This window comes from Magnolia sinica, chromosome 12, assembly GCF_029962835.1.
Source record: "Magnolia sinica isolate HGM2019 chromosome 12, MsV1, whole genome shotgun sequence".
NCBI lineage: Eukaryota > Viridiplantae > Streptophyta > Magnoliopsida > Magnoliales > Magnoliaceae > Magnolia > Magnolia sinica.
The window spans coordinates 26,806,292-26,830,079 of NC_080584.1; the positions used below are offsets into that span (position 1 = coordinate 26,806,292).

The 23,788-nt window shown below is 39.3% G+C and overlaps 1 protein-coding gene across 1 annotated transcript in view; it reads right to left on the reverse strand.

The window, feature by feature from the left end:
- LOC131221142 (AUGMIN subunit 3) overlaps positions 1-23,788 on the reverse strand; it is a 126,813-nt gene that overhangs the window by 75,548 nt on the left and 27,477 nt on the right. Inside the window, exons 4-7 of the mRNA XM_058216292.1 lie at positions 14,171-14,366; positions 11,222-11,288; positions 10,867-10,970; positions 4,926-5,010 (exon numbers count right to left, since the gene is read on the reverse strand). Coding sequence (XP_058072275.1) covers positions 4,926-5,010; positions 10,867-10,970; positions 11,222-11,288; positions 14,171-14,366 — 452 coding nt within the window. The remainder of the gene's footprint in view (positions 1-4,925; positions 5,011-10,866; positions 10,971-11,221; positions 11,289-14,170; positions 14,367-23,788) is intronic.

Genomic DNA, 23,788 nt, shown 5'->3' on the forward strand with positions numbered 1-23,788 from the left:
AGAGGGTTTTCTACAACTGATCACAGAATGGTAGACAGGGTTCAAAGTAGAAGGTTATGCAGGGTTCAAGTTATGCAGAAAGTTGAGACTCCTTAAAGATAAGATCAAGGAGTGGAAAAGACTGATCTTAGAAAAAAGGAGCAGGAAACGACCGAAATTCTTGTAGAATTGCAGTCAATTGATTGTAAAGCTGAAGAAATTCAGATGACAGCAGAAACTTGGTGCAGAAGAACTCCGCTTATTCAAAGCTACACGATCAGGGTGTTAGAAGATGAAGTCTCTTGGAGACAAAAATCCCGGAGTAAATGGATCAAAGGAGACAAAAATACAAAATATTTCCACAATATCGCAAGCGCTCATGCTAGAAACAATAGGATCAGCAGTCTAATGGTGGATGGGGTTCGAACAGAGGAAAAGCATTGTATTTCAGAAGAGGTAGTTCGTTTCTTTACCAAATTGTTTCACAATGAAGGTTGGCAAAGGCCTAAGCTGGATATCGCAAGCGCTCGTGCTAGAAACAATAGGATCAGCAGTCTAATGGTGGATGGGGTTCGAACAGGGGAAAAGCATTGTATTTTAGAAGAGGTAGTTCGTTTCTTTACCAAATTGTTTCACAATGAAGGTTGGCAAAGGCCTAAGCTGGATCACCTGCACTTCGATCGTATTTCTGAGGATGAAGCTAGGGGCATGGAAGCTCAGTTCTTGCCTGAAGAAGTTAAAGGGGCAGTAGATGCTCTGGGTGGAGATAAGGCCCCCGGCCCACACGGTTACCCGATAATCTTCTTCCAAACATTTTGGGAAGTGTTAAAGGGAGATGTTATGGTGTTTTTTACAGAATTCCATGAGAGAGGTCGTCTATCCAAAGATCTAGGGGCATCCTTCATAGCTCTTATTCCAAAGATTCCAGGAGCTGACTTCGTGAAGGACTTCAAACCAATTAGTCTCCTAGGGGGGCCGTACAAGATTTTGGCAAAAGTGTTGGCGTCAAGGCTAAGAGGAGTCCTCAGCAATATAATATCAGATAAACAAAGTGCTTTCATTCCAGGAAGGCAAATCATCGACAGCGCCCTTATCGCTAATGAATGTCTGGATTCGAGCCCTAAATCTGGTTCCAAGGGTCTTCTTTGCAAGCTTGATATAGAGAAAGCGTATGATCATGTAGATTGGAACTTCCTCCAATATACTATGCATCGGATGGGCTTCGAGGTAAAATGGAACAGCTGGATGGGGGAATGTTTAAGGTCCGCTTTCTTCTCAATCTTGATCAACGGATCTCCGAAAGGTTTTTTCAACAGTTCGAGGGGTCTTTGACGAGGGGATCCGTTGTCCCCATTTCTCTTTCTCATTGTTGGGAAGGCCCTATCTAGAATGTTGAGAAAGGACCAACAAGAAGGTATCATTAGCAGCTTCAGGATTAAAGGTATGATCAGTGTTTCAAATAGCGCCGGTAGCGTAGTGTGGCCGTAGCGCTACGTAGTGTCCCAAATAGCGTAACGCTACAGGGGTCATAGCGGACGCTACAGCTACATAGCACGTAGCGTAAGCTACAATGTATTTTTTTACTATTTTATTTTATTTTTTACTTTTTTTCACGTTTTCTTTGTTTCTAATGTTGAGGAATGTGACATTTGTATTTTACTTGATACTTTTAACCTATGGGATTTTTATTTCTTTCATAATTGTGACTTGTGGTTTCAATTAGACATTATTAATTAAAGTGGTTTGCTTAGAAAGTTGTTGATGTGATAATTATTTGATTTGGCTTATATATGTGGATTGACTTTTGATAAATGATAACTAATAACTTTTTTGAACATGCTTATAATTGATTAAATGAATCATCTTTTAGGCATTTTTATATTTTTTTTTCTCTTTTTTTTCACTATCTATTATATTTGTCCTATTTTTAAATTAAAAAATATAAGTATCATGTAGCTTATGCTACACGCTATAAAGGGTTGAGCGCTATGCATCATGCCACCGCTATTTAAAACACTAGGTATGATCAATCAGATAACTCACATACAGTTTGCAAACGATACGCTTCTATTTTGCGAAGCAGATTCCAAAAAAAAAAATAAAAAAATCAGCAACATGCGTACTATAATTCGGTGCTTCGAGGCAACATCGGGTCTCAAAGTCAATCTGGAAAAATCTAAGATGTTTGGTGTAAATGTGAAGGAAGAAGAGCTTCGACACTTTGTTGATTTCTTTGAATGCTCGACAGGGAATCCTCCGACCACCTTTGTTGGTCTTCCACTCTATATTGGCAAGCCCCCTAAGTTCTTATGGGACAAAGTTATAGACAGATTTGGAAGATACCTAGCTAGATGGAAATGCAGATATTGGTCGCTGGGTGGCCGCCTCACGTTGATTAAATCGGCGCTATCGAATTTGCCCTTGTATTTCATGTCCCTATTCAAATGTCCGGCTTCGATCCTGGCAACTCTTGAAAGATTAAAGGCAAGATTTTGCGGCATGGAAATTAGGAGAAGAAGAAATTTCATCTAGTAGAATAGAAGGGGGTGTGTAAGCATGTTAAAAAAGGTGGTGAAGGGGTTAGAGATCTTAAACACATGAACCGGGCTCTCTTAGGTAAATGGATATGGAGTAGGAACAAAAAATGGGACTCTTTGGAACACGTTAATAAAATGTAAATATGGACATTCAGTGGGAGGATGGTGGACCAAGGACTCCCAATTTATAGAGCCTCTACTCTTTGGAAAGACATCTTATCTGTCAAAAAAGAGGTTCTTAAAGGAATAGGATGTGCCATAGGAAAAGGAGATAACATTCGGTTTTGGGAAGACATTTGGGTCGGAGAAGTGACCCTAAAAGAGGGTTTCCCTAGTATATTTCGGCTTGCCCCAGATCGGCACATTTTGGTTGCTGAAAGCTATTCCATTTGTAGGGATGAAATTATATGGAACCCTCTCTGTCGAAGAAATCTGCAAGATTGGGAGATGGAAGAATACATGGCTCTTCTTAGGTGCATCAACAGTTGTAAGCCAAATCATATGGGTGTAGACAGGCTAGTATGGAGATTCGATAGATTGGGGAAATTCTCGATCAGGTTATTATATAGTTCCCTTGGTTCCAATCTCACTTCCTCAACAGATATAATGACAGATCAGGTGTGGAACTACAAAGTTCCCCAAAGATAGCGGCCCTTGGATGGTTGGTGGGTAAGAAGAAGGTTCTGGCAATAGATAATTTGAGGAAAAGGGGAATGATAGTCACAAATGTTTGTCTTTGTTGCATGGCAAATGAATAATCGGTAGATCACCTTTTCATACACTGTCCCTTCAGTTACCGATTTTGGACAGCAATCTTAAAGTCATTTGATATTTCATGGTCTTTTCCCAATTCGACGGATAGGTTGCTCAAAGCATGGCATGGTTCTAGTCTAGGCAAAGAAAAGAATATTGTTTGGAGAATGGCACTCCTGGCTGTTTAGTTGTCTATATGGGAAGAGAGGAATGGAAGGTGTTTCAACGATGTCTCCAATTCGGTGGAGTCTGTCATCTTTAGAGCACATCAATATATTGTAGAGTGGGCTTCTATTTTTGTTAACCTTCAGGGTTGTAATCTATTATGTATGGGAGGGTAATCGCTCGGCAATCCCAGCAGGTAGTGCTTCTTCTATGTTGTTTTCTCTTTTATATATAAAGTAATCGTTACCTCTCCAAAAAAAAAAAAAAAAACATGATCATGCCCAACACTGCTTTAATATAATTGCTTTGTGTTATCTGCTAAGGAAATTTACAAACTATTAAAGGCCCATAGAATGTCATGCTTGATAATCAATTCATCATTTCCGCACATAAATGACAAGTTTTTGTAACTATTTTTCATATACTAGTGTTTGTGCCAAAGGGACAAAATCGAACTGTACCACACACCAGAGGAAGTAGTACATGACATACCCAATCTCATACCATATATCATAGTAACCATAGTAACACGCATTCTTGGAATCCTTGAGGTGGTGCTCCCAATGGTTCAATAGAAAGCCCAAGAGTAGAGACTCCATTCTCATTCCTTGTCAGGCTTTTCTCCATTTGGTCCTGCCCAATCTTATCTTTTTTAGATCACAATGACCTAGAACCCACCCAATTTTCATCTTAGATTGAATAGCCCTTTGAGCTTAGGCCCAAGGCCCCTTGGATAGTTTAGCTTCCAGTTCCAGAGTATGAAGGCACCTTAATTAGTAGAAAAATTCCCAAAAATCAACCTCAGCTTCTCTGCCCCAATCCCTAACATTATATTTGCTTTTAAAAATAAAAAATAAAAAATAAAAAAAAAGGATTCATCATCAAAAGACAATACCAAGACTCTGAGACTACTAGTAGTGAGCAAAACCAGCATGTCTCAAAGCACCAATCAGGTAAGATAGATGACTAAGCATGTCTGAAAGCACCAATCAAATAAGATAGATGACTATGTGAACCTAAAATACAGAACATGCTGACTCATGCCACTCACTTGACAGAAATGAACTGTCTATTGGTATTTACATAGTAGCATTGATATCACTCATTACTAGGCAAGAGATCAACTAGGTATGGTAAACTTGCATTCAATCCCGTTATCACTTTGGGATAGACAATCCAAACTTCTACACACAGATAGAATATATGCATGCCTCCAACAAACAAACAAGAAAACTTTGGCTCAGATAGGATATTAAGACCCCAATATCATCAAACACTATTCTTCATGACCTACCCTCTATGTGACATCACTTCTTTCGCAGTAAGCAAACAAAATCTAGTAAAGAAAAGACATCAAGGTAATATAATATGTGTACAATGGATCTTAAACAACAAAAAATTGGATTGTGCGGACAGCCTTCCAATATAACCCCAAAAAACCCAAGCACTGGAAGCATAATGAAAAATAGTAAAACAAATGCCAAAGAATACCTCGTATGAAACAATTCGTGATGTCATCGAGACTGACCCACGAACATTTAGATTTACCCTCCTCAGCAACTAGCCGAAATGGACCCTAATTTCAAATAAAAAATGACATCATCAAAACACACTAATATAACGAAATCCACGGTATGAAGACAAATTGAAAGTATCCCAGTAATTTAAACATTCACAACCACAACTCTTTATCTCATTATAGGCCTTCTAAATGCACAGTGAACCAGTGTTAAGAATAATATGCAATGTGATTAGCCAAGATAATAACTAAATGTATAGGGCTTACGGCCAATGGCAAAAGGTGTGCACGAAGGAGGTATGCAATGATAAATCATGCAATAAATGAACCTTTGTAATGAAGCCAAGGCAATGTCCACAAGAAGTTCGCATCAGTTCATGTGCTTATCCTTGAAGAATATATTATTGAGCTAGGATATCATGCACCCAATGGCTTATTGTTTGAAATTATCAACATCTGCAAACAGGAGTGTTTCTCTGCCGTGTTTCATTCATTTGCGTTTTTAGTGATGTGACCCCAAAAAAGATAGGTCTTTTTTTTATAAATTAAAAGATAAAAGACATAATGACATTGGTTTTCTACAGCTTATGAGGCAAATGATAAACTCCCTAAGAGATTCAGTCTTCCATATCACTGAACAAAGGAGAAACAATTTATTTTTATTTTTTGAAGGATAATGGATCTGTTTTTATTGAAAATCAGCAAAGAAAAAAATCGAAGCAACAAGAGAATACAACCCAAAATTACAGACCAAGCATGGACAAAACTTCACACCCATTTTCATTCTTAACCCCAAATACCCATTCTAACACATCTCTCTCGGATTCCCATATTGATTCCTCCTACGTTCTTTGTTTCTTAAGGAAGCAACGGCTATTATGTTCCCCCCATATATTCCACAAAACTGCCAACAATACCCAGGCACCAAATGACTGACTTTTCCTTAGGTAGAAATAGTTGAGTTTGGATTATCTTAGGAGTGAACAACAAAGGAGAGGAGAAGAGAAAAGAAGAGGAAGAGAGAGAGAGAGAGAGAGAGAGAGAGAGAGAGAGAGAGAGAGTGTGTGTGTTTTGAAGAAAAATAATTTTGTGCTAGGTGCTTAGGGGCTTAGGGCAACAATCCCTCACACACCTTTTATTATAATGCTAGAAATATAAAAACACTCCACAGGAATACACAACACCATATACATGCACACACCCAAAATCACTAAAAACATACCACTACAAATACATCACTTGCACTCTCTATACTTCCCCTCAAGTTGGAGCATAAATATTGATCATGCCCAACTTGCTAGTGATACGAAGAAGAGCATCTCGACTGAGAAACTTGGTAAAAATATTGGTCAACTATTCCCCAGAGCGAACAAAAGGAGTAATTTCCTTGTTAGCCACTTTTTCCCAAATGAAATGACAATCAACTTCAATGTACTTCGTGCACTCATGGAACATCAGATTGCTTGCGATGTGAATGGCAGGCTGATTATCGCAATGCAACGGAATGGGACTCAAAAGATTATAACGGAGTTCCTGTAAAAGGGTGCGGAGACAAATAAGGTCACATGTCGCATGAGTCATCGCCCGATATGCAACTTCAGTAGAAGATCATGCCACGATGGACTGTTTCTTACTCTTCGAGGTGACAAGGTTGCCACCTACAAATGTACAGTACCTAGCTGTACACCATCAATCATGTGAACTTCCCGCACAATCAACATCGAAGTAGACAGATGAATGTGGCCATGCTGTCGAAAAAGTAAACCTTTGCTTAGAGAAGATTTGAGATACCGAATGACATGATACACTGCTGTCAAATGTGCATCACGAGGATCATGGATGAATTGACTCACAACCCCCATAACATACGAAAGATTCGGCCAAGTAATAGTTAGAGAGATAAGATAACCACCTAACCGTTGATACATCCTAGAATAAGAGAGGAGCTCACCCACCATCATCAGGATTAATTTTGTGAGTAGTATCCATAGCATGAAAGCAGGCTTACTGATGAGGACATCCAAGCACCATACCAGAGGAGGGCTAACCCAATCTCCTTATTGCTAGAAGACCATTACATGGGCCCCACTTGGCCCAATTCACATTCCTAGACATGTTGAAGATCCCACGTGTATGTTCGTGCATCTTTAAAGACCCCACACTGGGAAGATGCACGTGGGATGCATATAGGAGCTTGATGGATACATCGGACCGTTGGATTGGGTGGACACAATGATCGGACCGTTGGTTCATCATCATCGAACATCTTGATTGTGGACCCCCATGGGCCACGAAATAATTTAGTTGTTTAGATTATTTACATGCGTCATTATTTTTAGTATACCTTATATCTGTGTTGAGAATAGGGAGTCAAGAACAACTTTTAATTTATTAAGTGTCTTTATGTTGAGACATGCATCTCCTTCAAGTTATCCTAGACTTCTTTAGCAATCTTAAAGAAGATGACATTCGCACTAGTATGTGGCTCCGTAATATTCCATAATAATGCCCTAATTTAGACATCTGCCACCCAATCATCATAGTCTGCCACGGTTTCATTAGTTTTGGGGGAAGCTAGATTATTTCACCTTTCTCTTCCTTGTTAGAAAAACCTCCAAAAATGTAGCCTATTGTAGATAGTTTGTTCCATTCAGTTTAGTCGATGTGATTTGCAGAGACATTGATTCAAATGAAGGCATAATATTATTCTTTGATTCGTTCTTGGTATCCATCTTGACAAAAAGAAGAACTTCGAATGCACAATAAGGGAAATTTTCGACTAAATTGGACGACACACAAGTAGTAGGATGTATATACAATCAACTATATTATTACCTACTTTTTGGCTTCCATCCGTACATTTTTACTTTGATCTATACCATCAACAATCCGCACACATAACTCTTGTCTTCAAATCTGACCATAGCCTTCATATATGACCGTAGATTCAACTATAGATGAAATGACCCAGTTTGACGTAGCACATGGGTAGAGCATAAAAGTGGACCTTACATGCCTTTCTTGAACATGATTACACCACCTACCAAGTGGTGGTACAATGAGGGAAACGGATTAAGTTAGGTCCGCCCCAAGCACATTAGGGTTTATCCAAAATGAAGAAAGAAAAACAAAAGGAAGGAAGAGAAAACGATGGAGGGAGAAGGACATGATATTGGATCAATTACACTCTAATACCATGTAGTTAACATGAAGTAAAGAGAAGAAGAACGATGAGGAAAAAAAAAAGAAGAAGAAGAAAAGAATGAGAGAGGGCTTCTGATGCAGGACAATCAACCACTTGCTCTAAAAGCTTGAACTATTAGAGTATGGCGAATTAACCCCTTTGTCTCATAGCCCATGCCCCACATCTCATGGGTTAGGACATCGGTCAAACCCCCTTCGTGGGCCCCAAATCACATGGGCCGCCCACCCTGAGTGTCCCCGCATCCCACGGGCTACCCCACTCGAGCCCGGTGTGAAATGCACATTAATCACCCCTGGTAAGGAGTCTCGAACACGAGACCTCCCCCGTGGGCCCCAAATCGCATGGGTCACCCACCCCGAGTGTGCTCCTGCATCCAACAGGCGACCTCACTCAAGCCTAGTGTGAAAATGCCCCTGCATTAATCACCCCCGGTGAGGAGTCTCGAACACGAGACCTCCCGTTATGATACCAATTTGATGCAAGACAATTAACCACTTGCTCTAAAAGCTCGAACTGTTAGAGTATGGCGAATTAATCCTTTTATCTCATAGCCCAGGCCCAACATCTCATGGGTTAGGACCTTGATTGAACCCCTTCGTGGGCCCCAAATCACATGACCACCCACCTCGAGTTTGTCCCCTCATCTCACGGGCTACCCCACTCGAGTCCGGTGTGAAATGCGCATTAATCACCCCTGGTAAGGAGTCTCGAACACAAGACCTCCCCTGTGGGCCCCAAATCGCATGGGTCACCCACCCTGAGTGTGCCCTTGCATCTAACAGGCGACCCCACTCGAGCCCATTGTGAAAATGCCCCTGCATTAGCTTCAACCCTTCACATGCCCCCAGCTCTCTCTTTTATTAATAGGGAAATCACTAATCATATAAAAATTAAAATTATAACCCCCTTGCTTAAAAGTCATTCGGGAGCTTGTAAATGGAGGTAAATGGAATTCATTTCACATTTACTCCAAGTTTCAGGTGTAAATGACTTAGTCAGTTGTGTTTGGATCAAAGTAAATGAAATGCAATGAAATCCAAATATTCTGTTTGGATGGGAGTAAATGGGAGGAATTGGGATGCATTGGAAATTTTCAATATATTCACATGAACATATGTAAATCCAAAATCAGATTTAATGTCCCAAATTAGTATACATATGTGATATTTGATAGAATGATTGTAATAAGCCCATTGAAATATATACTTTAGCCAAAAATGAGGAAAATTTGAGCCACGAGTGGGCCACAAACATAAGGATCACAAACAAGCAACCTGCCAACATTTTTTAACTGTCCATTTAGATGGCCAACGTTTGGATGGTTTGGATTGTTTTATTAGTGTGATTTTAGTGATGTAGCCGAGTATCATCAATGTGTCACATGTACAGAGAACATGTGGCGAACACATGCGTAGCAACTCCTTTGTTTACTCATGCGACTCTCCAAGGGAGCCCAAAAAGGCATTTCACCCCATTTACTCCAAAATCTCTCCTCTTCAACAGGATTTCAAATCAGCCCCATTTACTCCCAATTCCATTTACCTCCATTTACTCCCATCCAAACGCACCTCTTACCTCAATTCATCCCAACACTCCCATGTACTCCCATCCAAACGCACTTCTTACCCCATTTACTCCCAATTCCTCCCAACTCTCCCACTTACTCCCATCCAAACGGCCCCTTAGAAATGACATAAAACAATGAAATATGGGCCTAAAGACTCTAATCCAAACATGTGACCAAAGTCCAACATAAACCCAAACCTACATGTGGACCACATGAGTGACTGGTGGACCACACATGTGGCCAGAGTGGCCCACAAGTGTGGTCATAATGCATCAACAGATACAATATTTTGATTCAACAAACCCAAAATTCACATCGAATCAGCCAATGCCCAATGCAGACCAAGATGGGTAGAGATGCAATGGTCAATATCTTATCAGACTATTTCTTTCTGTTTTCGTTTTACTTTTTTTTTTCTCTTAGTCAGATGGGTAAAAGGGGATGTTTATTCTCTTGTAGAAATGTAAACTTGTAGTATATTATATATTACACGAGTTTCACTTCATACAAAAATACGCAATGCTTTTTAGCTTACCAGTGATGAGAAATCTTAAACTCCAGCATTGAAAAAGTTAAAACTCAGAATCCAACATTGGAAAGACAAATAACAGCGGCCACACTGCCATGTGGACTTACAAGTGCATACAAGTGTACTTAAAACTCAATAATGTAAAAATATAAATCTTCAGTTTTTTACGTTATTTATATGGTTTTTTATTTACATAGAAAAAATCACTGTCATGGCTAATGCATGTGCCATGACAGTTGATACACCCAGATTTTTGTCAGTTTCTGGACTGGCTGATATGGGCAGTTAAACTTGATATCTAGAACCTTGATGACGATAACCCCTTCATATTGGGAATTCATCCCCACATATTCAGTTTCTTCTGTTTAGTACTTTTACTAATTATCAAAAGACTTTTAAAAAAGAAAAAGTTAATCAGGTAACCCAAGTCATTTCAGTATTAGCAATGAGAACTGAGAAAAATGTCACCATTCAGTGTAAACATTACAATCTCATAGCATAAGTCATACCATAGGGCCCCACTCTCTCATGGATGACTGGCACAATTTTAGTAGCAATATGAAATTACTTTTAAAGAAAGTAGCACATAGATGCATTTCATTACTTAAGTACCGTGTCAAACTGCTTCACAAACCACTGGTTAATCTCCTTGGTGCAAGCTGAATCTCCAAGCAAGTATGAATGAAAATCGGAGTAAGCTAAGTAGATGCCTTCCTCTGAAAAGCCAGGTTAGACTTAAAATTGTTACACAGGTGAATAAAGACTAACTCATAAAAGAATCATTAAAATGTTGTAAAATATATGAGGAATAGTTCACTGGTAGCAAACAAATGGTCTTTGACATTTGAAAATTGGTCATTCAATACAAGCTATGTAACTTTTCATGGCAAAAACCGTCAAGCATTATAAGAATAGAAGTTGTATCATGCATCCAGGTTTCAAGAAACATATAATGGAAAAAATGTACCATCCCCAGAATGATAGTGAGCCAACTCCTGTGAGGTAGAAGCGATTTTTCCAAGAAATGCATTCATCTGAAAAGCAATGAAGCAAAGTTAACAATTGTCAAAAATCTTCTAGGGTCAGACAAACAGCTACTGCTGTCTACATGCAAAGATGAGCATAGACCTCAGCTGAAGAAAGTAACAAATAGTTTTACTTTTATCTTCCCCAGAGAAAAGAAAGGTATTGTACAAAGGAAAACTTGGAAGCAGTATATGCATCAACTCCCTGCAGAGACATGAACAACTACGCAGGGGAACATACATTCTTCACTGACATAAAATCTATTACTGCAAACTGTTCATGGCCAATATTGATCACCCGTGTGGTCACAGGTGTCACACATGTGGCCTAGGTTTCCAACTTCGGTTCTTATGTGATTTGGTTTGGTTTTTGAGCCTACACATTTGTTGGATTAAGTCTTAGGCCCATGTGCTGATGTACTACAATGAATTAAATGGGTGAAGAGCATACTTGTAATTTTACAATAATTAGTGAAGATCTAATCTAATAAAGAATAGAGGTGGGGGTATGTAGAGGCTATTGCAGTCCCCTCCCTTTCTTCTTTTCTTCTCTCATTTCTCCTCTCTCTTCCTCTCTCTATTGCATGTTTAAGAAAATGGTATTAGAGCCCCACTAATCCAATACCTTGTCTCATCTCCCTTTCTCTCCCGTTTCTTCTTTTTTCTTCTTGTGGTGGAACCCTAACATGTTTGTGGCTGATCTAACCTAAATCCATTCAATCGTTGTATCACCACTTGGTGAGTGGTGTAATCACGTTCCGTGAAGGTGTCTGAGGCCCACTTTCATATTCTACCACAATGATGGGTCAAAGTGGTCCATCATGCATCATTTGAAGCAAAGGATCAGATTTGAAGACAGTAGTTGTGTGTGGAAGTTGTATGGCCAACAATAGAGATCAAGTGTAGAAGTGAAAGACATGAAGCAAGTTATGTTCCCGATTGATTGTGTTCGTGGATATATGTCATCTTGAAGTGTGTGCTTGGTAAGATTAAGTTGAAAAGTTCTTCCCTTGTGTGTTCAATTTCTTTATTTCTCTGAAAATGGAAGTTGAGAATGAAACCAGAAGTAATCTTATCTCCATCCAAGTCAATGAATATGCACTCACATCGACTAAACAGAACAAATTACCTACAGTGAGCCACATCTCTAGAAGTTTTTCTTACGGATACAAAAAAGTTAAAATTTTTGACTTTCCCAAGCCTACAGAAGACTCGACAGAATGTGAAAATTGGGTGTAGAAAATGCCCAGGTTAGAGCGTTGTTATGGGATTTGGGATTAGTATGGAACCTCAAACCAATGTCATCTTCTTCAAGACAGCCAAAGTGTGGGAGAACTTGAGGGAAATGTATTCAGGTGAGAATAAATTGACCCATATCTATGAGTTACTTGAGAATATTTTTGCTCTCCAACAGGGAGATAAGAGTGTGGGAAAATATTACTCGGACCTTAGAAGCATGTGGGAAGAACCAAATATGTACCAACATTATCAACAGATTATAAGACCATGCAACAGCATAGAGAAGAAATCTGTATTGCTAAGTTGCTCTTTCATCCTAAGTTTGAGCCTATGAGAGCTTAGATCCTTGGAGTAACACCACAAAGGCATTTGCACAAGTTCAGTGTGCAGCTAGTATAAATGCACAAAGTTCATCCTCATCCGATCAGTATGCATTTGTCTCTGGGGGAACATTACTTGGAGATGAGGGAAGTCATGGTGGTCGTGGTCGTGGCAGATGGTTTGATGGTAGAGATTCTGGGGGAGGTCATTTTGGAGGCAGCAATACATGGGGTGGTCAGTGGTCACAGCACAGATTTTTGTGGTAGTCGTGGTTATTTTTTCGTAATATTTTGAGTCCTTAGTGTATAAAATGTGTCTTTTAACATCTCCCTGAAGTTTCATTGAAATTCCACCTTCCAAATGTTTCTCACAGACAAAAATACATGGATATGATGATATTTGCGATATTATCAATGGTATCTATACATATTTCCATATCCGGGGTCATCGATACAGGTAGTGATACTGCTAGTCTCAACACTGCTCACACTAACCACCTCAGAAACAGGGAGATGGTGATACCTAATGGGTGCTCTATGTGTTCGGGATCATCAAGCCATGCTAGCTTCTATCACTTAGTCCATGAAAGCTTCGTTGGGGCAGGTCTTGGAATGAAAGGGAGAGTGATTTGGATCCTATACTTGATCGTGGTCTTATGGTCCATATAGGAAGAAAGGAACAAAAGGACCTTAAAGAATTTGTCCTCCACACTAGAGATTTTAAGAAGATCCCGGGCAAAATTCTTTATTGCATGTTGCGCACTCCTCAGTTTTAAGGGAATTTAAATTTATAAATTTAAAAAAAATAATAAAAATAATAAAATAAAGATGAGCTTTTGTATGCTCAGGTTGTTTTTTGGTAATTTTTGTTTTTGAGCTGCTCCCTTCCCTGCTACTTTTCTCTGTATTTTGGCTTCTCTTAATAATATTTTACGTTACCTCTAAAAAAAAAGAACAGAAAAAGAAATGAAATGAAACACGGAGGCCAATTATATGAAGTAAGAACTTGCATGATTGAAGATGACCTTCAACATATTGTAGCTTGAAGTGGACTATGAATGGCTTTATCTACCAGCACACGCCGGCAGCAAACAAAACAAAAACTACATCACATGACTGGAAAGACAAAAAACAACAGAATTAGAGTGAGTTGGGGACTGGCTTGATTATTTGAATATCTCATTTTGTTGCTTCTCACATTTCCAACCACTAAGCAGACCATATAGACCCATTCCATCCCTAATTTTAATCAAATTTAATCACAACAATATCACTTTGGTAGTTATCAAATTAATTAATTCTTTGATTGCTAAGGACAATCTATCAGTTTACCTCCATGTTTCTTTCAGAAAGCTTCTCCTCTACCGAACAGAGCTGATCATTGATCGTAGATGTTGCTGCAGCCCGTGCTTTTCTTCCTTGGATCAAAGTTGAAGCTTGGCCTGTAAGCAAATCAAACTGCGACTGTAGGCGCCTAAGCTGTTTTTGCAATTCTGAAGCTTCCTTTTTGTATACTGCAGTTGCCTTCCTAAAGATGAGAATACATGCGTCAATGACAACTAGTTTAGTGGTCAAAAAGTGCAAGAGTAAAATCCATATCCAGGCTAAGTTAACAAGCACGTTACAAGACACATGGTGGATAAAATCCCTATCCAAAAGAAAGGATAATGGGTTGGAGCACCAACACTTACCAAAGGACAGACAATAATTGCAATCTGAACCCAATCACCCAGATCTGCCCAACTAGCTTTTCGATAAATGAATAGATTTGTAGTCTTCAAATTGTTTGAATATAGGTTATAGAATTTTCTAGCGTCCACCATGTGTGTGAATTATGCTAAGATTCACAAACACAAATGCTGCATGTTCTTGCCCATACCATTGAGTGGATGAGATGCCACTTGAATTGGCTATAGCCAAGATCTTGCCATTCAGATTATGTCAACAACCCAATCAATTGCTTACTATTTAGTTGTTATAACAGTCTACTATAATTCGAGGTCGACCTAGATGGTGAGATGACTCACTAAGCCGAGTTGACCATATTTCTTTTCTTGATTTTCATTTTTATTTTTATTTTTTAGTTTAAGAACAGTGTTGACTCAGCACATAGCAAGCTTTTGTGACTTGTTCACTTGGCCAAGTCATGTAACAGTGTGTTGTAGGTTAAAAGCACAACATGAAATTTATTTAATATGTTTTATACTAAATTATTAACATTATTTTATAATTATAAGATATAATATTATGATAATTTTTTAGATAAAAGCAAAGCTTCATTTAGTCCGAGTTTCCCATCTGATTCATTTCTAAAATGTCCAATTGCTCGGACACTGCTTGAATTAATCATACCCAATAGTCAAACCGGTTGGATTATCATAACTGTTAGATCAACTGCCAAAATTTTCAACATTCAACGTGTTAAGACGATAACTTCATTTACCGAACATTTGGAGTCATCTAGTCAGTTTTGCTTTTGGAATGTCTCTTTCAAGAGACAATATTTTGGACAGTCTGGACAGATAAATTGGTAATCAAGTTAACATGGATCACCCACATGGTGGATATTAGAAGAAACCCCAAGCATAATATTCATTTCAAAAAACTAAAACAAAAAAAGTTCAAAGACCATAAATCTTTTAAAGATTTGGTATTTTCTTTATAAGAATAAAGAGACAAACAGAGTTGCACTAACTACATGGGATTAAACTGATGAGCCATAATATGAAGTTTTGGGAGATAGTGACTGAGCAAAGTCTAAGGAAGCATCAGACAAATGTATCAGAAAACCGGTTTGGTTTCATGCCAAGGGGATCTATGGCTGTAGCTATTTTTCCTACTTGGACAATTGATTGAGAAATATACAGAAAGGAGGATCTCCACATGGCATTTATTGACTTAGAGGAAGCATACAATAGGGTCTTGGGTAAGAAAGGAGTTAAGAGGATACATTGACATGATTAAGGATATGTATGAGGGGATGGTAATAAAGGTGAGGAGAACTAGCTGACACACGAGCAGGTTCTCAATTACTGTAAGCTTGCACCAGAGGTCAACGTTGAGCCCGCACCTTTTTGCATTGTTAACGAACGAGTTAACAAGGCATTTGCAGGAAGAGAAACCCATGATGTATCATGTATGTTGTTTGCATATGAAATAGTTGTGATTGGTAAGACGAGGGAGGGCGAAAACACAAAACTAGATTTATGGAGGGATGCTTTAGAAACTGAAGGATTTAAAACTAGTCGGACTAAAACAGAGTATGTGGAGAGTACTTTTACTAATAATCAGAGTGGAAATGAGGAATTAGTTAAGATGGATGACCAATAAGTATCCCAAAATGACCACTTTTTATATTTTGTGATGACAATTCATGAAGTTGAGAGATTGAGAAAGATGCTTCACATAGAATTCAAGATGGGCAGAAGAAATGGAGATGTGCTTCGGGAGTTTTTTGTAATCGTCATGTACCAATCCAACCTAAGGGAAAACTTTATAGGATAGCTATAATACCAGCCATGCTTTATTGGACAAAATGTTGGCCAGTTAAGGAACAACATGTTCATAGGATGAATATAGCTGGATTGAGGATGTCGAGATGGATGAGTGGCAAGACAAGGAATGATAGAATTAGAAATGAATGTATTCAAAGGAACTTGGGACTAGCACATTGTAGACAGAGATGACTTAGTGATGTGCAACAGGGACCAAGAATTGCACTGGGTAGGAGTGAGTTGGTGCATGTTGAAAGTTCTGAAAGGGCAAGGGAAAGGCCCTAAAGGACATGGATGGAGGTAGTAAGAAAAGACTTGATGACCTATGGTCTAATTGAAGTTATGGCAAAAGACTTGTTAACCTATTGTCTAATTGAATTTGCCCTTGATAGAGTGGAATGACATAACAAGATTCGTGTAGCAGACCCCAATTAGTTGGGATAACGCATGGATGATGATAAGATGATGATGATGATTTTCTTTCAACTCTTCTAGAAAGTATTTGAAACTGGACAAGGCACTAAATCTCATATCATAATAGATGATCATAAAGGAGAAAACATGTATAGGACAAACAAGAAAAGTAACAAAATGAATTTGTTGTAAAAAATTTGGTTCCCATTGGATTAATCCGTCAAATGCTAATTGTGCTCCCTGTGCCAGGATATGGCTCCTTTGGAGCAATTCTATAAATGTGCACATTTGCTCCAATTCTTACCACTATGTTCACCATTTTCGGTGATGATGAAAATTCTGATTTTGCTTTCAATCTCTCCAATATATATGCAGCGAATTGTATGTTGCGTAGCAGATATTTTTTGAGGGATATCTCCTCCATAGCAAGGCAATCAAATGGTCCATGGCTTGTGATGGCGTACTTCAACAGCATAAGATTTTTCTCAAAAAGATATGGTGGGGCGTCCCCTAATATCCATGTCATGCAGGAATTTAATCACTGTATCTAGTAAAGGCTCTTTAACAGGTAAATTGGATTGAGTCATGACCAAGGTATTATGTATCAGCATCGGCAGCCATATGATATGATCCTGTAATGGCCGGGTTTTTTTTTCAGGGGGGGATCCCAAATAATATTTTGAGGCCCTAGTTAGCTCGCTTCTGGGAATCTTTCCTTCCACGAATTTGTGGGTTGTATGGCAATCTTCTACATCCATTCCGAACAGCACCACAAGCCTTTCTTGTCTTCCCCCCAACCACGAGGCTGACACTCTCTTTTTTTTCTTTTTTCTTTTTGTAATTAATAGAAGAGTAAGGGTTCAAGCCCTAGCGCATGCCTTTGCCTTTTATGTTATATACTTTTGAGGACCTCATTAGGTTGCTTCTGGGCATCTGTGTTCCAAGAATTTGCAGATCGCAAGGTAGTCCTCCACATCCATTCTGAATGACACCCTATCCTTTTTCCCACTTTGATCAATTCTTTGAGGGCCTTCCAATTTTATTGTAGTCGCTCTGCAAATTGGTTCATTGTTCTGCCTCTACCTCCCTGTGATTAGTGCTCTCATGGTCCACCGTGGGGTAATAACAAGGGGACACATAGACAGGTCGGAGGTCTGGTTGTCCACCAATGGCTGATCATTTGACAGGGAAATGCAATCAGCAAGCCCATTGACTCTCTGTAGTACTTAACCATCATCCCCAATTGAATGACAATCTGTTCTTGGCTCTAACAAGCAACAAAGAGAAATTACGATTACAAATGAACCACTCACCAATCAAATGTTGTTGAAAACTTGGCACTTGGATGAAGGAATTGCAACGCTTTTTTGACATAAGAATCCTCTGGTCATGCATCATATATTAGATCAGATCGAGGTCAAGCATCGAACAAGGACGAGATGGCCCAGACAATCTGGATGACTGATACTTGCACTATTGGGAGACCAGAGGGGTCTGACTGGTGAAAGAGTTAGAGCAGGCTTGCAGTGTATTTGGATAAGTCGAAAGTGGGCTTAACCTCAGAGTTATAAGCATGCGCAGTGCTGGAATGCATGAGCGCTAGAGATGAGGTCAAGATTAGGTAGGTGCACTGTGCTTAAAAGAGACCCAGTGTGTTTGAAAGTCCACTAGAGCCCAATTGGTCATCTTCGATAGCCAAGTATCTCATTAGATCATTACACTTGTCTTGTGTCACCAACGTCATTATCTAAGCCTTATCCCAACTAATTGTGGCTACACCTATCTTTTATCCAAGACGAAAAAAGTGTCCCCCCTTTCATTAATTTGAAATACAACCACATGCCACGCATGGCTTGATGGAACAAAAGCAGCAACTAGCATGGTCTTGTGAGACGTGTCTTTCTAGGCTTATACTAGAGCATGTTCTGAAAGAGAATGGCAGCGGACGATGGTACTCCATCTTCATTCACAGTGTTGATAGTGGGAGATTTGTTTAGGTCTGTTCTTGTCATCATCATGGGCGAACATCAGTGTTAGCCAATTGAATATTGATGCAATTTGGAATTTCAATGTTCTTCCTTTCACAAATCTTGATACGAGCAAACCTAAGCTACTTTCTCGTTCTGCTTTCTCATTGATTTCTACCACCGAAACACACCACAACTAGTGTTCGAAAGACAGGTATAGCGTTACGTATCGCACCCTTGAGATATGAACATGTATCGGTTATCGCATAACATAGATCGGTTGTATCGCGTAATATATCGTTGTTGTTGGAAACATGGGGAAACATTGGAAATTGGTCAAATTTTTCAATGAAATTTCAGTGATTGTTAAAAAAGACATCAATACACACTTACAAATCAAAACATTACAAAAAACAAGTGCACATAATAGGTTTTCTTTGCATGGTGTCCTATTCTATGCATTGTCTAACACAATTGATTCAAGTATAGAGCTGTACACAAACTGAGTTAGCTTGGTTAACTCACTCAACTCAATTCGAAAAAGCTCGATTCGACTCGGTTCGAAATTGAGTTCGAGCCGAGTTGAGCTGATTTTTGGAGCTCGAAAAAATTTCAAGCCGAGTTTGAGCTTGTCCGAGCTCGAATCGACTCGGATTGAACTTGGATCAAATCAGTTTAGTGACTCGGTTATTTTGATATTGATGTTGCTCACCAAGTGTTTGATGAAATGACTCAACGAAGTGTTGCTTTGGGTGCACACATTCTCCGCGGGATCGGCTAGTAGCGAGGAAGGTATGGATATGAAATAAATCAATACGAGAAAAAAAAAAAAAAAAACTTCACATGATAAAACTACCCTCGTATGGTGCTGCCTACCAAGTGTATGATGAAATACCTGTAAACTGATGCTGCTATTTTGCATACTGTGAGAAATTGAAGGTGCACTCCATGTGTTTGAGAAAATGTCGCACAAGCTCGAACTCGGCTCAAACTAGCCCGAGCTGCTTACCGAACCAAGCCGAGCCAGCCAGTCAAGCTCGAGGACCGAGCCGAGCCGAGCCGAGTCGAGTTGTGCCAAGCTCGACTTGTGAACAACTCTATGCAAGTATATTCAAAGTTTATTCATATAATTTATAAATGTAAGAAGACGTGTGGAAACACAAGCAATACATTCAAAAGCAAAAGAAAAATTACTAAATCAGGTTAAAAAAACATGTTTGATTTTATGTTTGGACACAAAGATTGCAATTGATTTGCGAGAAATTGAGAAATTTTTAATTTTTTTCTAATTTCCGCAACTTGGTCTTTCTCCTCCAAATCTCAAAATCGAAGCTCTCAATCCATGATTTTTAATGCAAAACATGAAAAAACATGGATTTTCACTGATTTAACATGATTTACAGGGGAAAAAAAAAGGATCAAAATTTTTTTATTATTTTTTTAAAAAATATGCTCAACGGAATGAACATGCGGGATATATCTCACTACTTGTGCATTTTATTTCACACGGGTGGGATACAAGAAATATCATGGGATATACTGGCTGATATTGTCGATATTTAAAACAACGACCACAACCCATGCTCCGAAGGACCTCTCCACACTTCCAGCAATATATCCTATAACCAAAGACACATTATCTTCTCCCAACATAGAGCATTCTGACTATTGGTGTATCGAACAAATAAGACCCATTTGAGCACACGATCTAACCTTCCAGAAGTCTATCTCCCTTAATGTATGGTTGCACACATGCCAAAGTAGACTCCATCGAAGCCTCGCCCACTCTACATTTTCAGTCTAATTGCTTGATGGAGACCTAGCAGCAAGAACAGAAGTTCATTCTTGGACTTTCATTTCAGATTCCACCACTTGTATATCAACCACACAAGGTCCACAACCTTTGAATGTCCGCCAGATAAACGTACTCTCACAACTTTAGAAGATAATGGCTGCCCATCCACCTAAGAGTATGGTGCAACCCACTTTATATCTACCAAGATCCCCCCACAACATCACAAAGAGAGCAATTCCAAGATGGCAGGAGAAGGCCCACCTCGGTCTTGTCCCATCCACCACCATTGGGCAAAACTTGGGAATTTCCTCCCTATACCTACTAACCGAGCCATTTCTGGTGCTACCACCAAAAGTACACCTATGCTTTCAGCAAGGTGTATTCCAAACCATATTTTGCAATATTTACATTCATTTTCTACCCAAAAATAACTAAATAAAGTTGTGCAATTCATTAATCGAGTGGATAGCATCTCCCTATTCTACATACTAACAAACACAAAGCCTGGGCCATATCATGTGTGGCTATTCTGAGGACTTCCCCTAGCTCCAAAAAGCTAGCGAAATTTTATCCGTTCTTCAAGGAACTTCTCGATATCTAACATGGTTCCCAGGCTTATGGACCTATCTCAAGATCTCCTCGATTTCTTTCTCATTGATATCAAATCGCATTCCTCCACTCTTTTCTAACATCGCCTAGGTGGGGCACTGTATATCAAGGTTTCTTCTCCAACGGTGTTGGGACCAAGAAGTATAGGATCCTGGGTTCTTTTAGAATGCCTAAGGGCAACCTTCTGGTTAGGTACCCTTGTCTACCTTTGCCATCTCATATGCTTAGATTATCCAATTGTGTGGAGCTCTTAGACAAAATTCAGCACTCAATGTTTTCTGGGCCTCAGCTTTCCTTCTTCCTAAGGTGTTATTGATAGTGGAAATTTTATGCAGGGATTTTCTATGCGCTGATTGGGCGAGGAGATCCATTCACACATTTGTTGGGATGATACGCACTCCTATGGAATCTGGTACTGTTACCTTTCAATAAATAAATGTGTGCGTGTGTGTGGGTGCATGTGCACGCGCGCGCACGTGTGTGTGTGTGTCTAGTATGTCCTGGCTTCTTCTAAGCCCTCTTATTCTTGGAGGAATATATTGAAACAAAGGGATAAATTAAATCCTTACATTAAATGTGTTATCAACAATGGTGGAAGTGTCATTTTGGTTCGATCAATGGTTACCAAGAGGTATCATTATCGAAAGATTTGGTATAAGAACTACATATGACCATGGTAGAGGCTACACTATTAAGGTGGCAGACTTCATTGATGAATTCCAATGACAACTATCCCCAGTTACTTCAGCTGATCTGATTTCCATTTGAGAGGAAATAAGGCACACCCAGATCCCTTCCTTCTTGACTATGATGTGATTTGAAATTTTAACTCCAAATGATACTTGCTCCTTGAAATGGTGCTCTCTCTCCCCCCTATCATGGGCCTTCTGTTATTTGGAATAACTTCATGTGGAGTAAATTCCACATCGCACAGATGTTTGCTTTTGCTTTGTTTGCTTGCCAATCAAAGATAGGCTAAGTGGAAAGACAGACATCCATGTGGTAATGCATGTTGATCCAATGTGTTTTCTTTGCAATTTTGCAAGTAGAAATTTGTCAAACAACATCGATTCTCATTTGCAACTTCCAAGTTCTCTCATGCAATCAGGATGAATATACTTATACGCTTGGGTTGTCTTCTCCTTGGATGAACTCCATTGAAGACTAACTTATACATTCTTTGCCCGAGTATTCCATGTGGCTGGAAATGGCCTCCATCTACTTCTCAACCATGATCTGGCACATATGGATAGAGTGTAACCTCAACACTGCTGCAATTACTCATGATATTCTAAGTTCAGATGCAGGCTCCAGTTCATAAGTGAACCCTCAGGGTTGACTCATCCACCTTCTTCACTCAACAGATTCCACTGCTGTTGCTGGACCTCTGTCACTACCCAGACCTTGTTGTATTTACGGTATCAACCCTGGGGAAGGAGTCTCCCACCAGCTGGTTCACGTTGTCACTTGTCAAGGTTCAGCTGGTAATACTGCCTCGATCCTTCTCTGGAATGGCAGCACCGAAGCAGTAGAATGATTCTGGGAGAAGTTGCTCAGGTTGAAACATCCCTCATTTGGACCCAATTTTGTGGGGGCATGCTCTAGCAGTTTTTGTAGCAAATGAGGTGGTTGTCCAGCTCCCCATTTTCATTTTACAAACTCATAATCTACCATAGATGTTGTTATCAATCCTTGCAAAGCTTCTTGGAGGAACCATTTGCTTGCCTAGTATTGTCTCCACATATGCACCAATTTATAGAGTATCAAAGTCCACCAAGCAAAGTCTTGTAACTTCTGATGTGATTCTTCTTCCATTTAATCTTGACAATAATCAATTGCATCTCTTCGATTAACATGTTAAGTTTAGGCTCCCTAGCCCAAGTTGTGGGGGATGCGAATTGCCTGTAAGCTGTAACCAGGTTACAGATCGTGTAACCCCTGACATGGCCCAATAAAAATGCACCATGTGCACAAGTCAGAGGTGGGGCCCGCAGTGAAAATGACAAAAACATCACTTCACCCAGAGGAATCTTTGCTTTTCATTGCGGACCACACCTCTAACACACAAACATGGTGCTTTTTTCATTGGGCTATGTCAAGCTTACAGTGGATTCCTGTAACCAGAGGTTAGAAGCAACTCACCTCTGGTTTTGCGGATTTTGTTTTGTTCCTTTCTGTAGCTTGTTTAATTTTCGGCCTTCTACGCCTTAGTAATAATACTCTTACCTTCCAAAAAAGAAAAGAAAATTTGAATTGGTTTGTAATTCATTAATTTGGCTTTAACGTGAAAACTTGGCACAATCTGTAATAGGTATCTTATGCAATATTTGTTATATTTTTTAATCGGTACAGAAAAGCCCAAAGGCCAATTACATCACTAGAACACTATTACAAAAATTCAACCAACTAGGCAATACAGCCCCCAATCTGGGATAAGGCCTCCTAAGCCTTCACCCACGAGAAAACAAGACATTAGAAATTTTATAATTTATCAAACATTTATTGGGAAAATAATGTATTTAAGGATCATAAAACTAATTTATTTTCTTTACATACTATAATGGATTCGAACAGTTTTTGGGACTGAAAATGGACAAGAAGATAGAATAGAATATGGCAATTTCCTTTGAGATGAGAAGTACAATTGCCCCCTAAATAGTTGCATAATGGA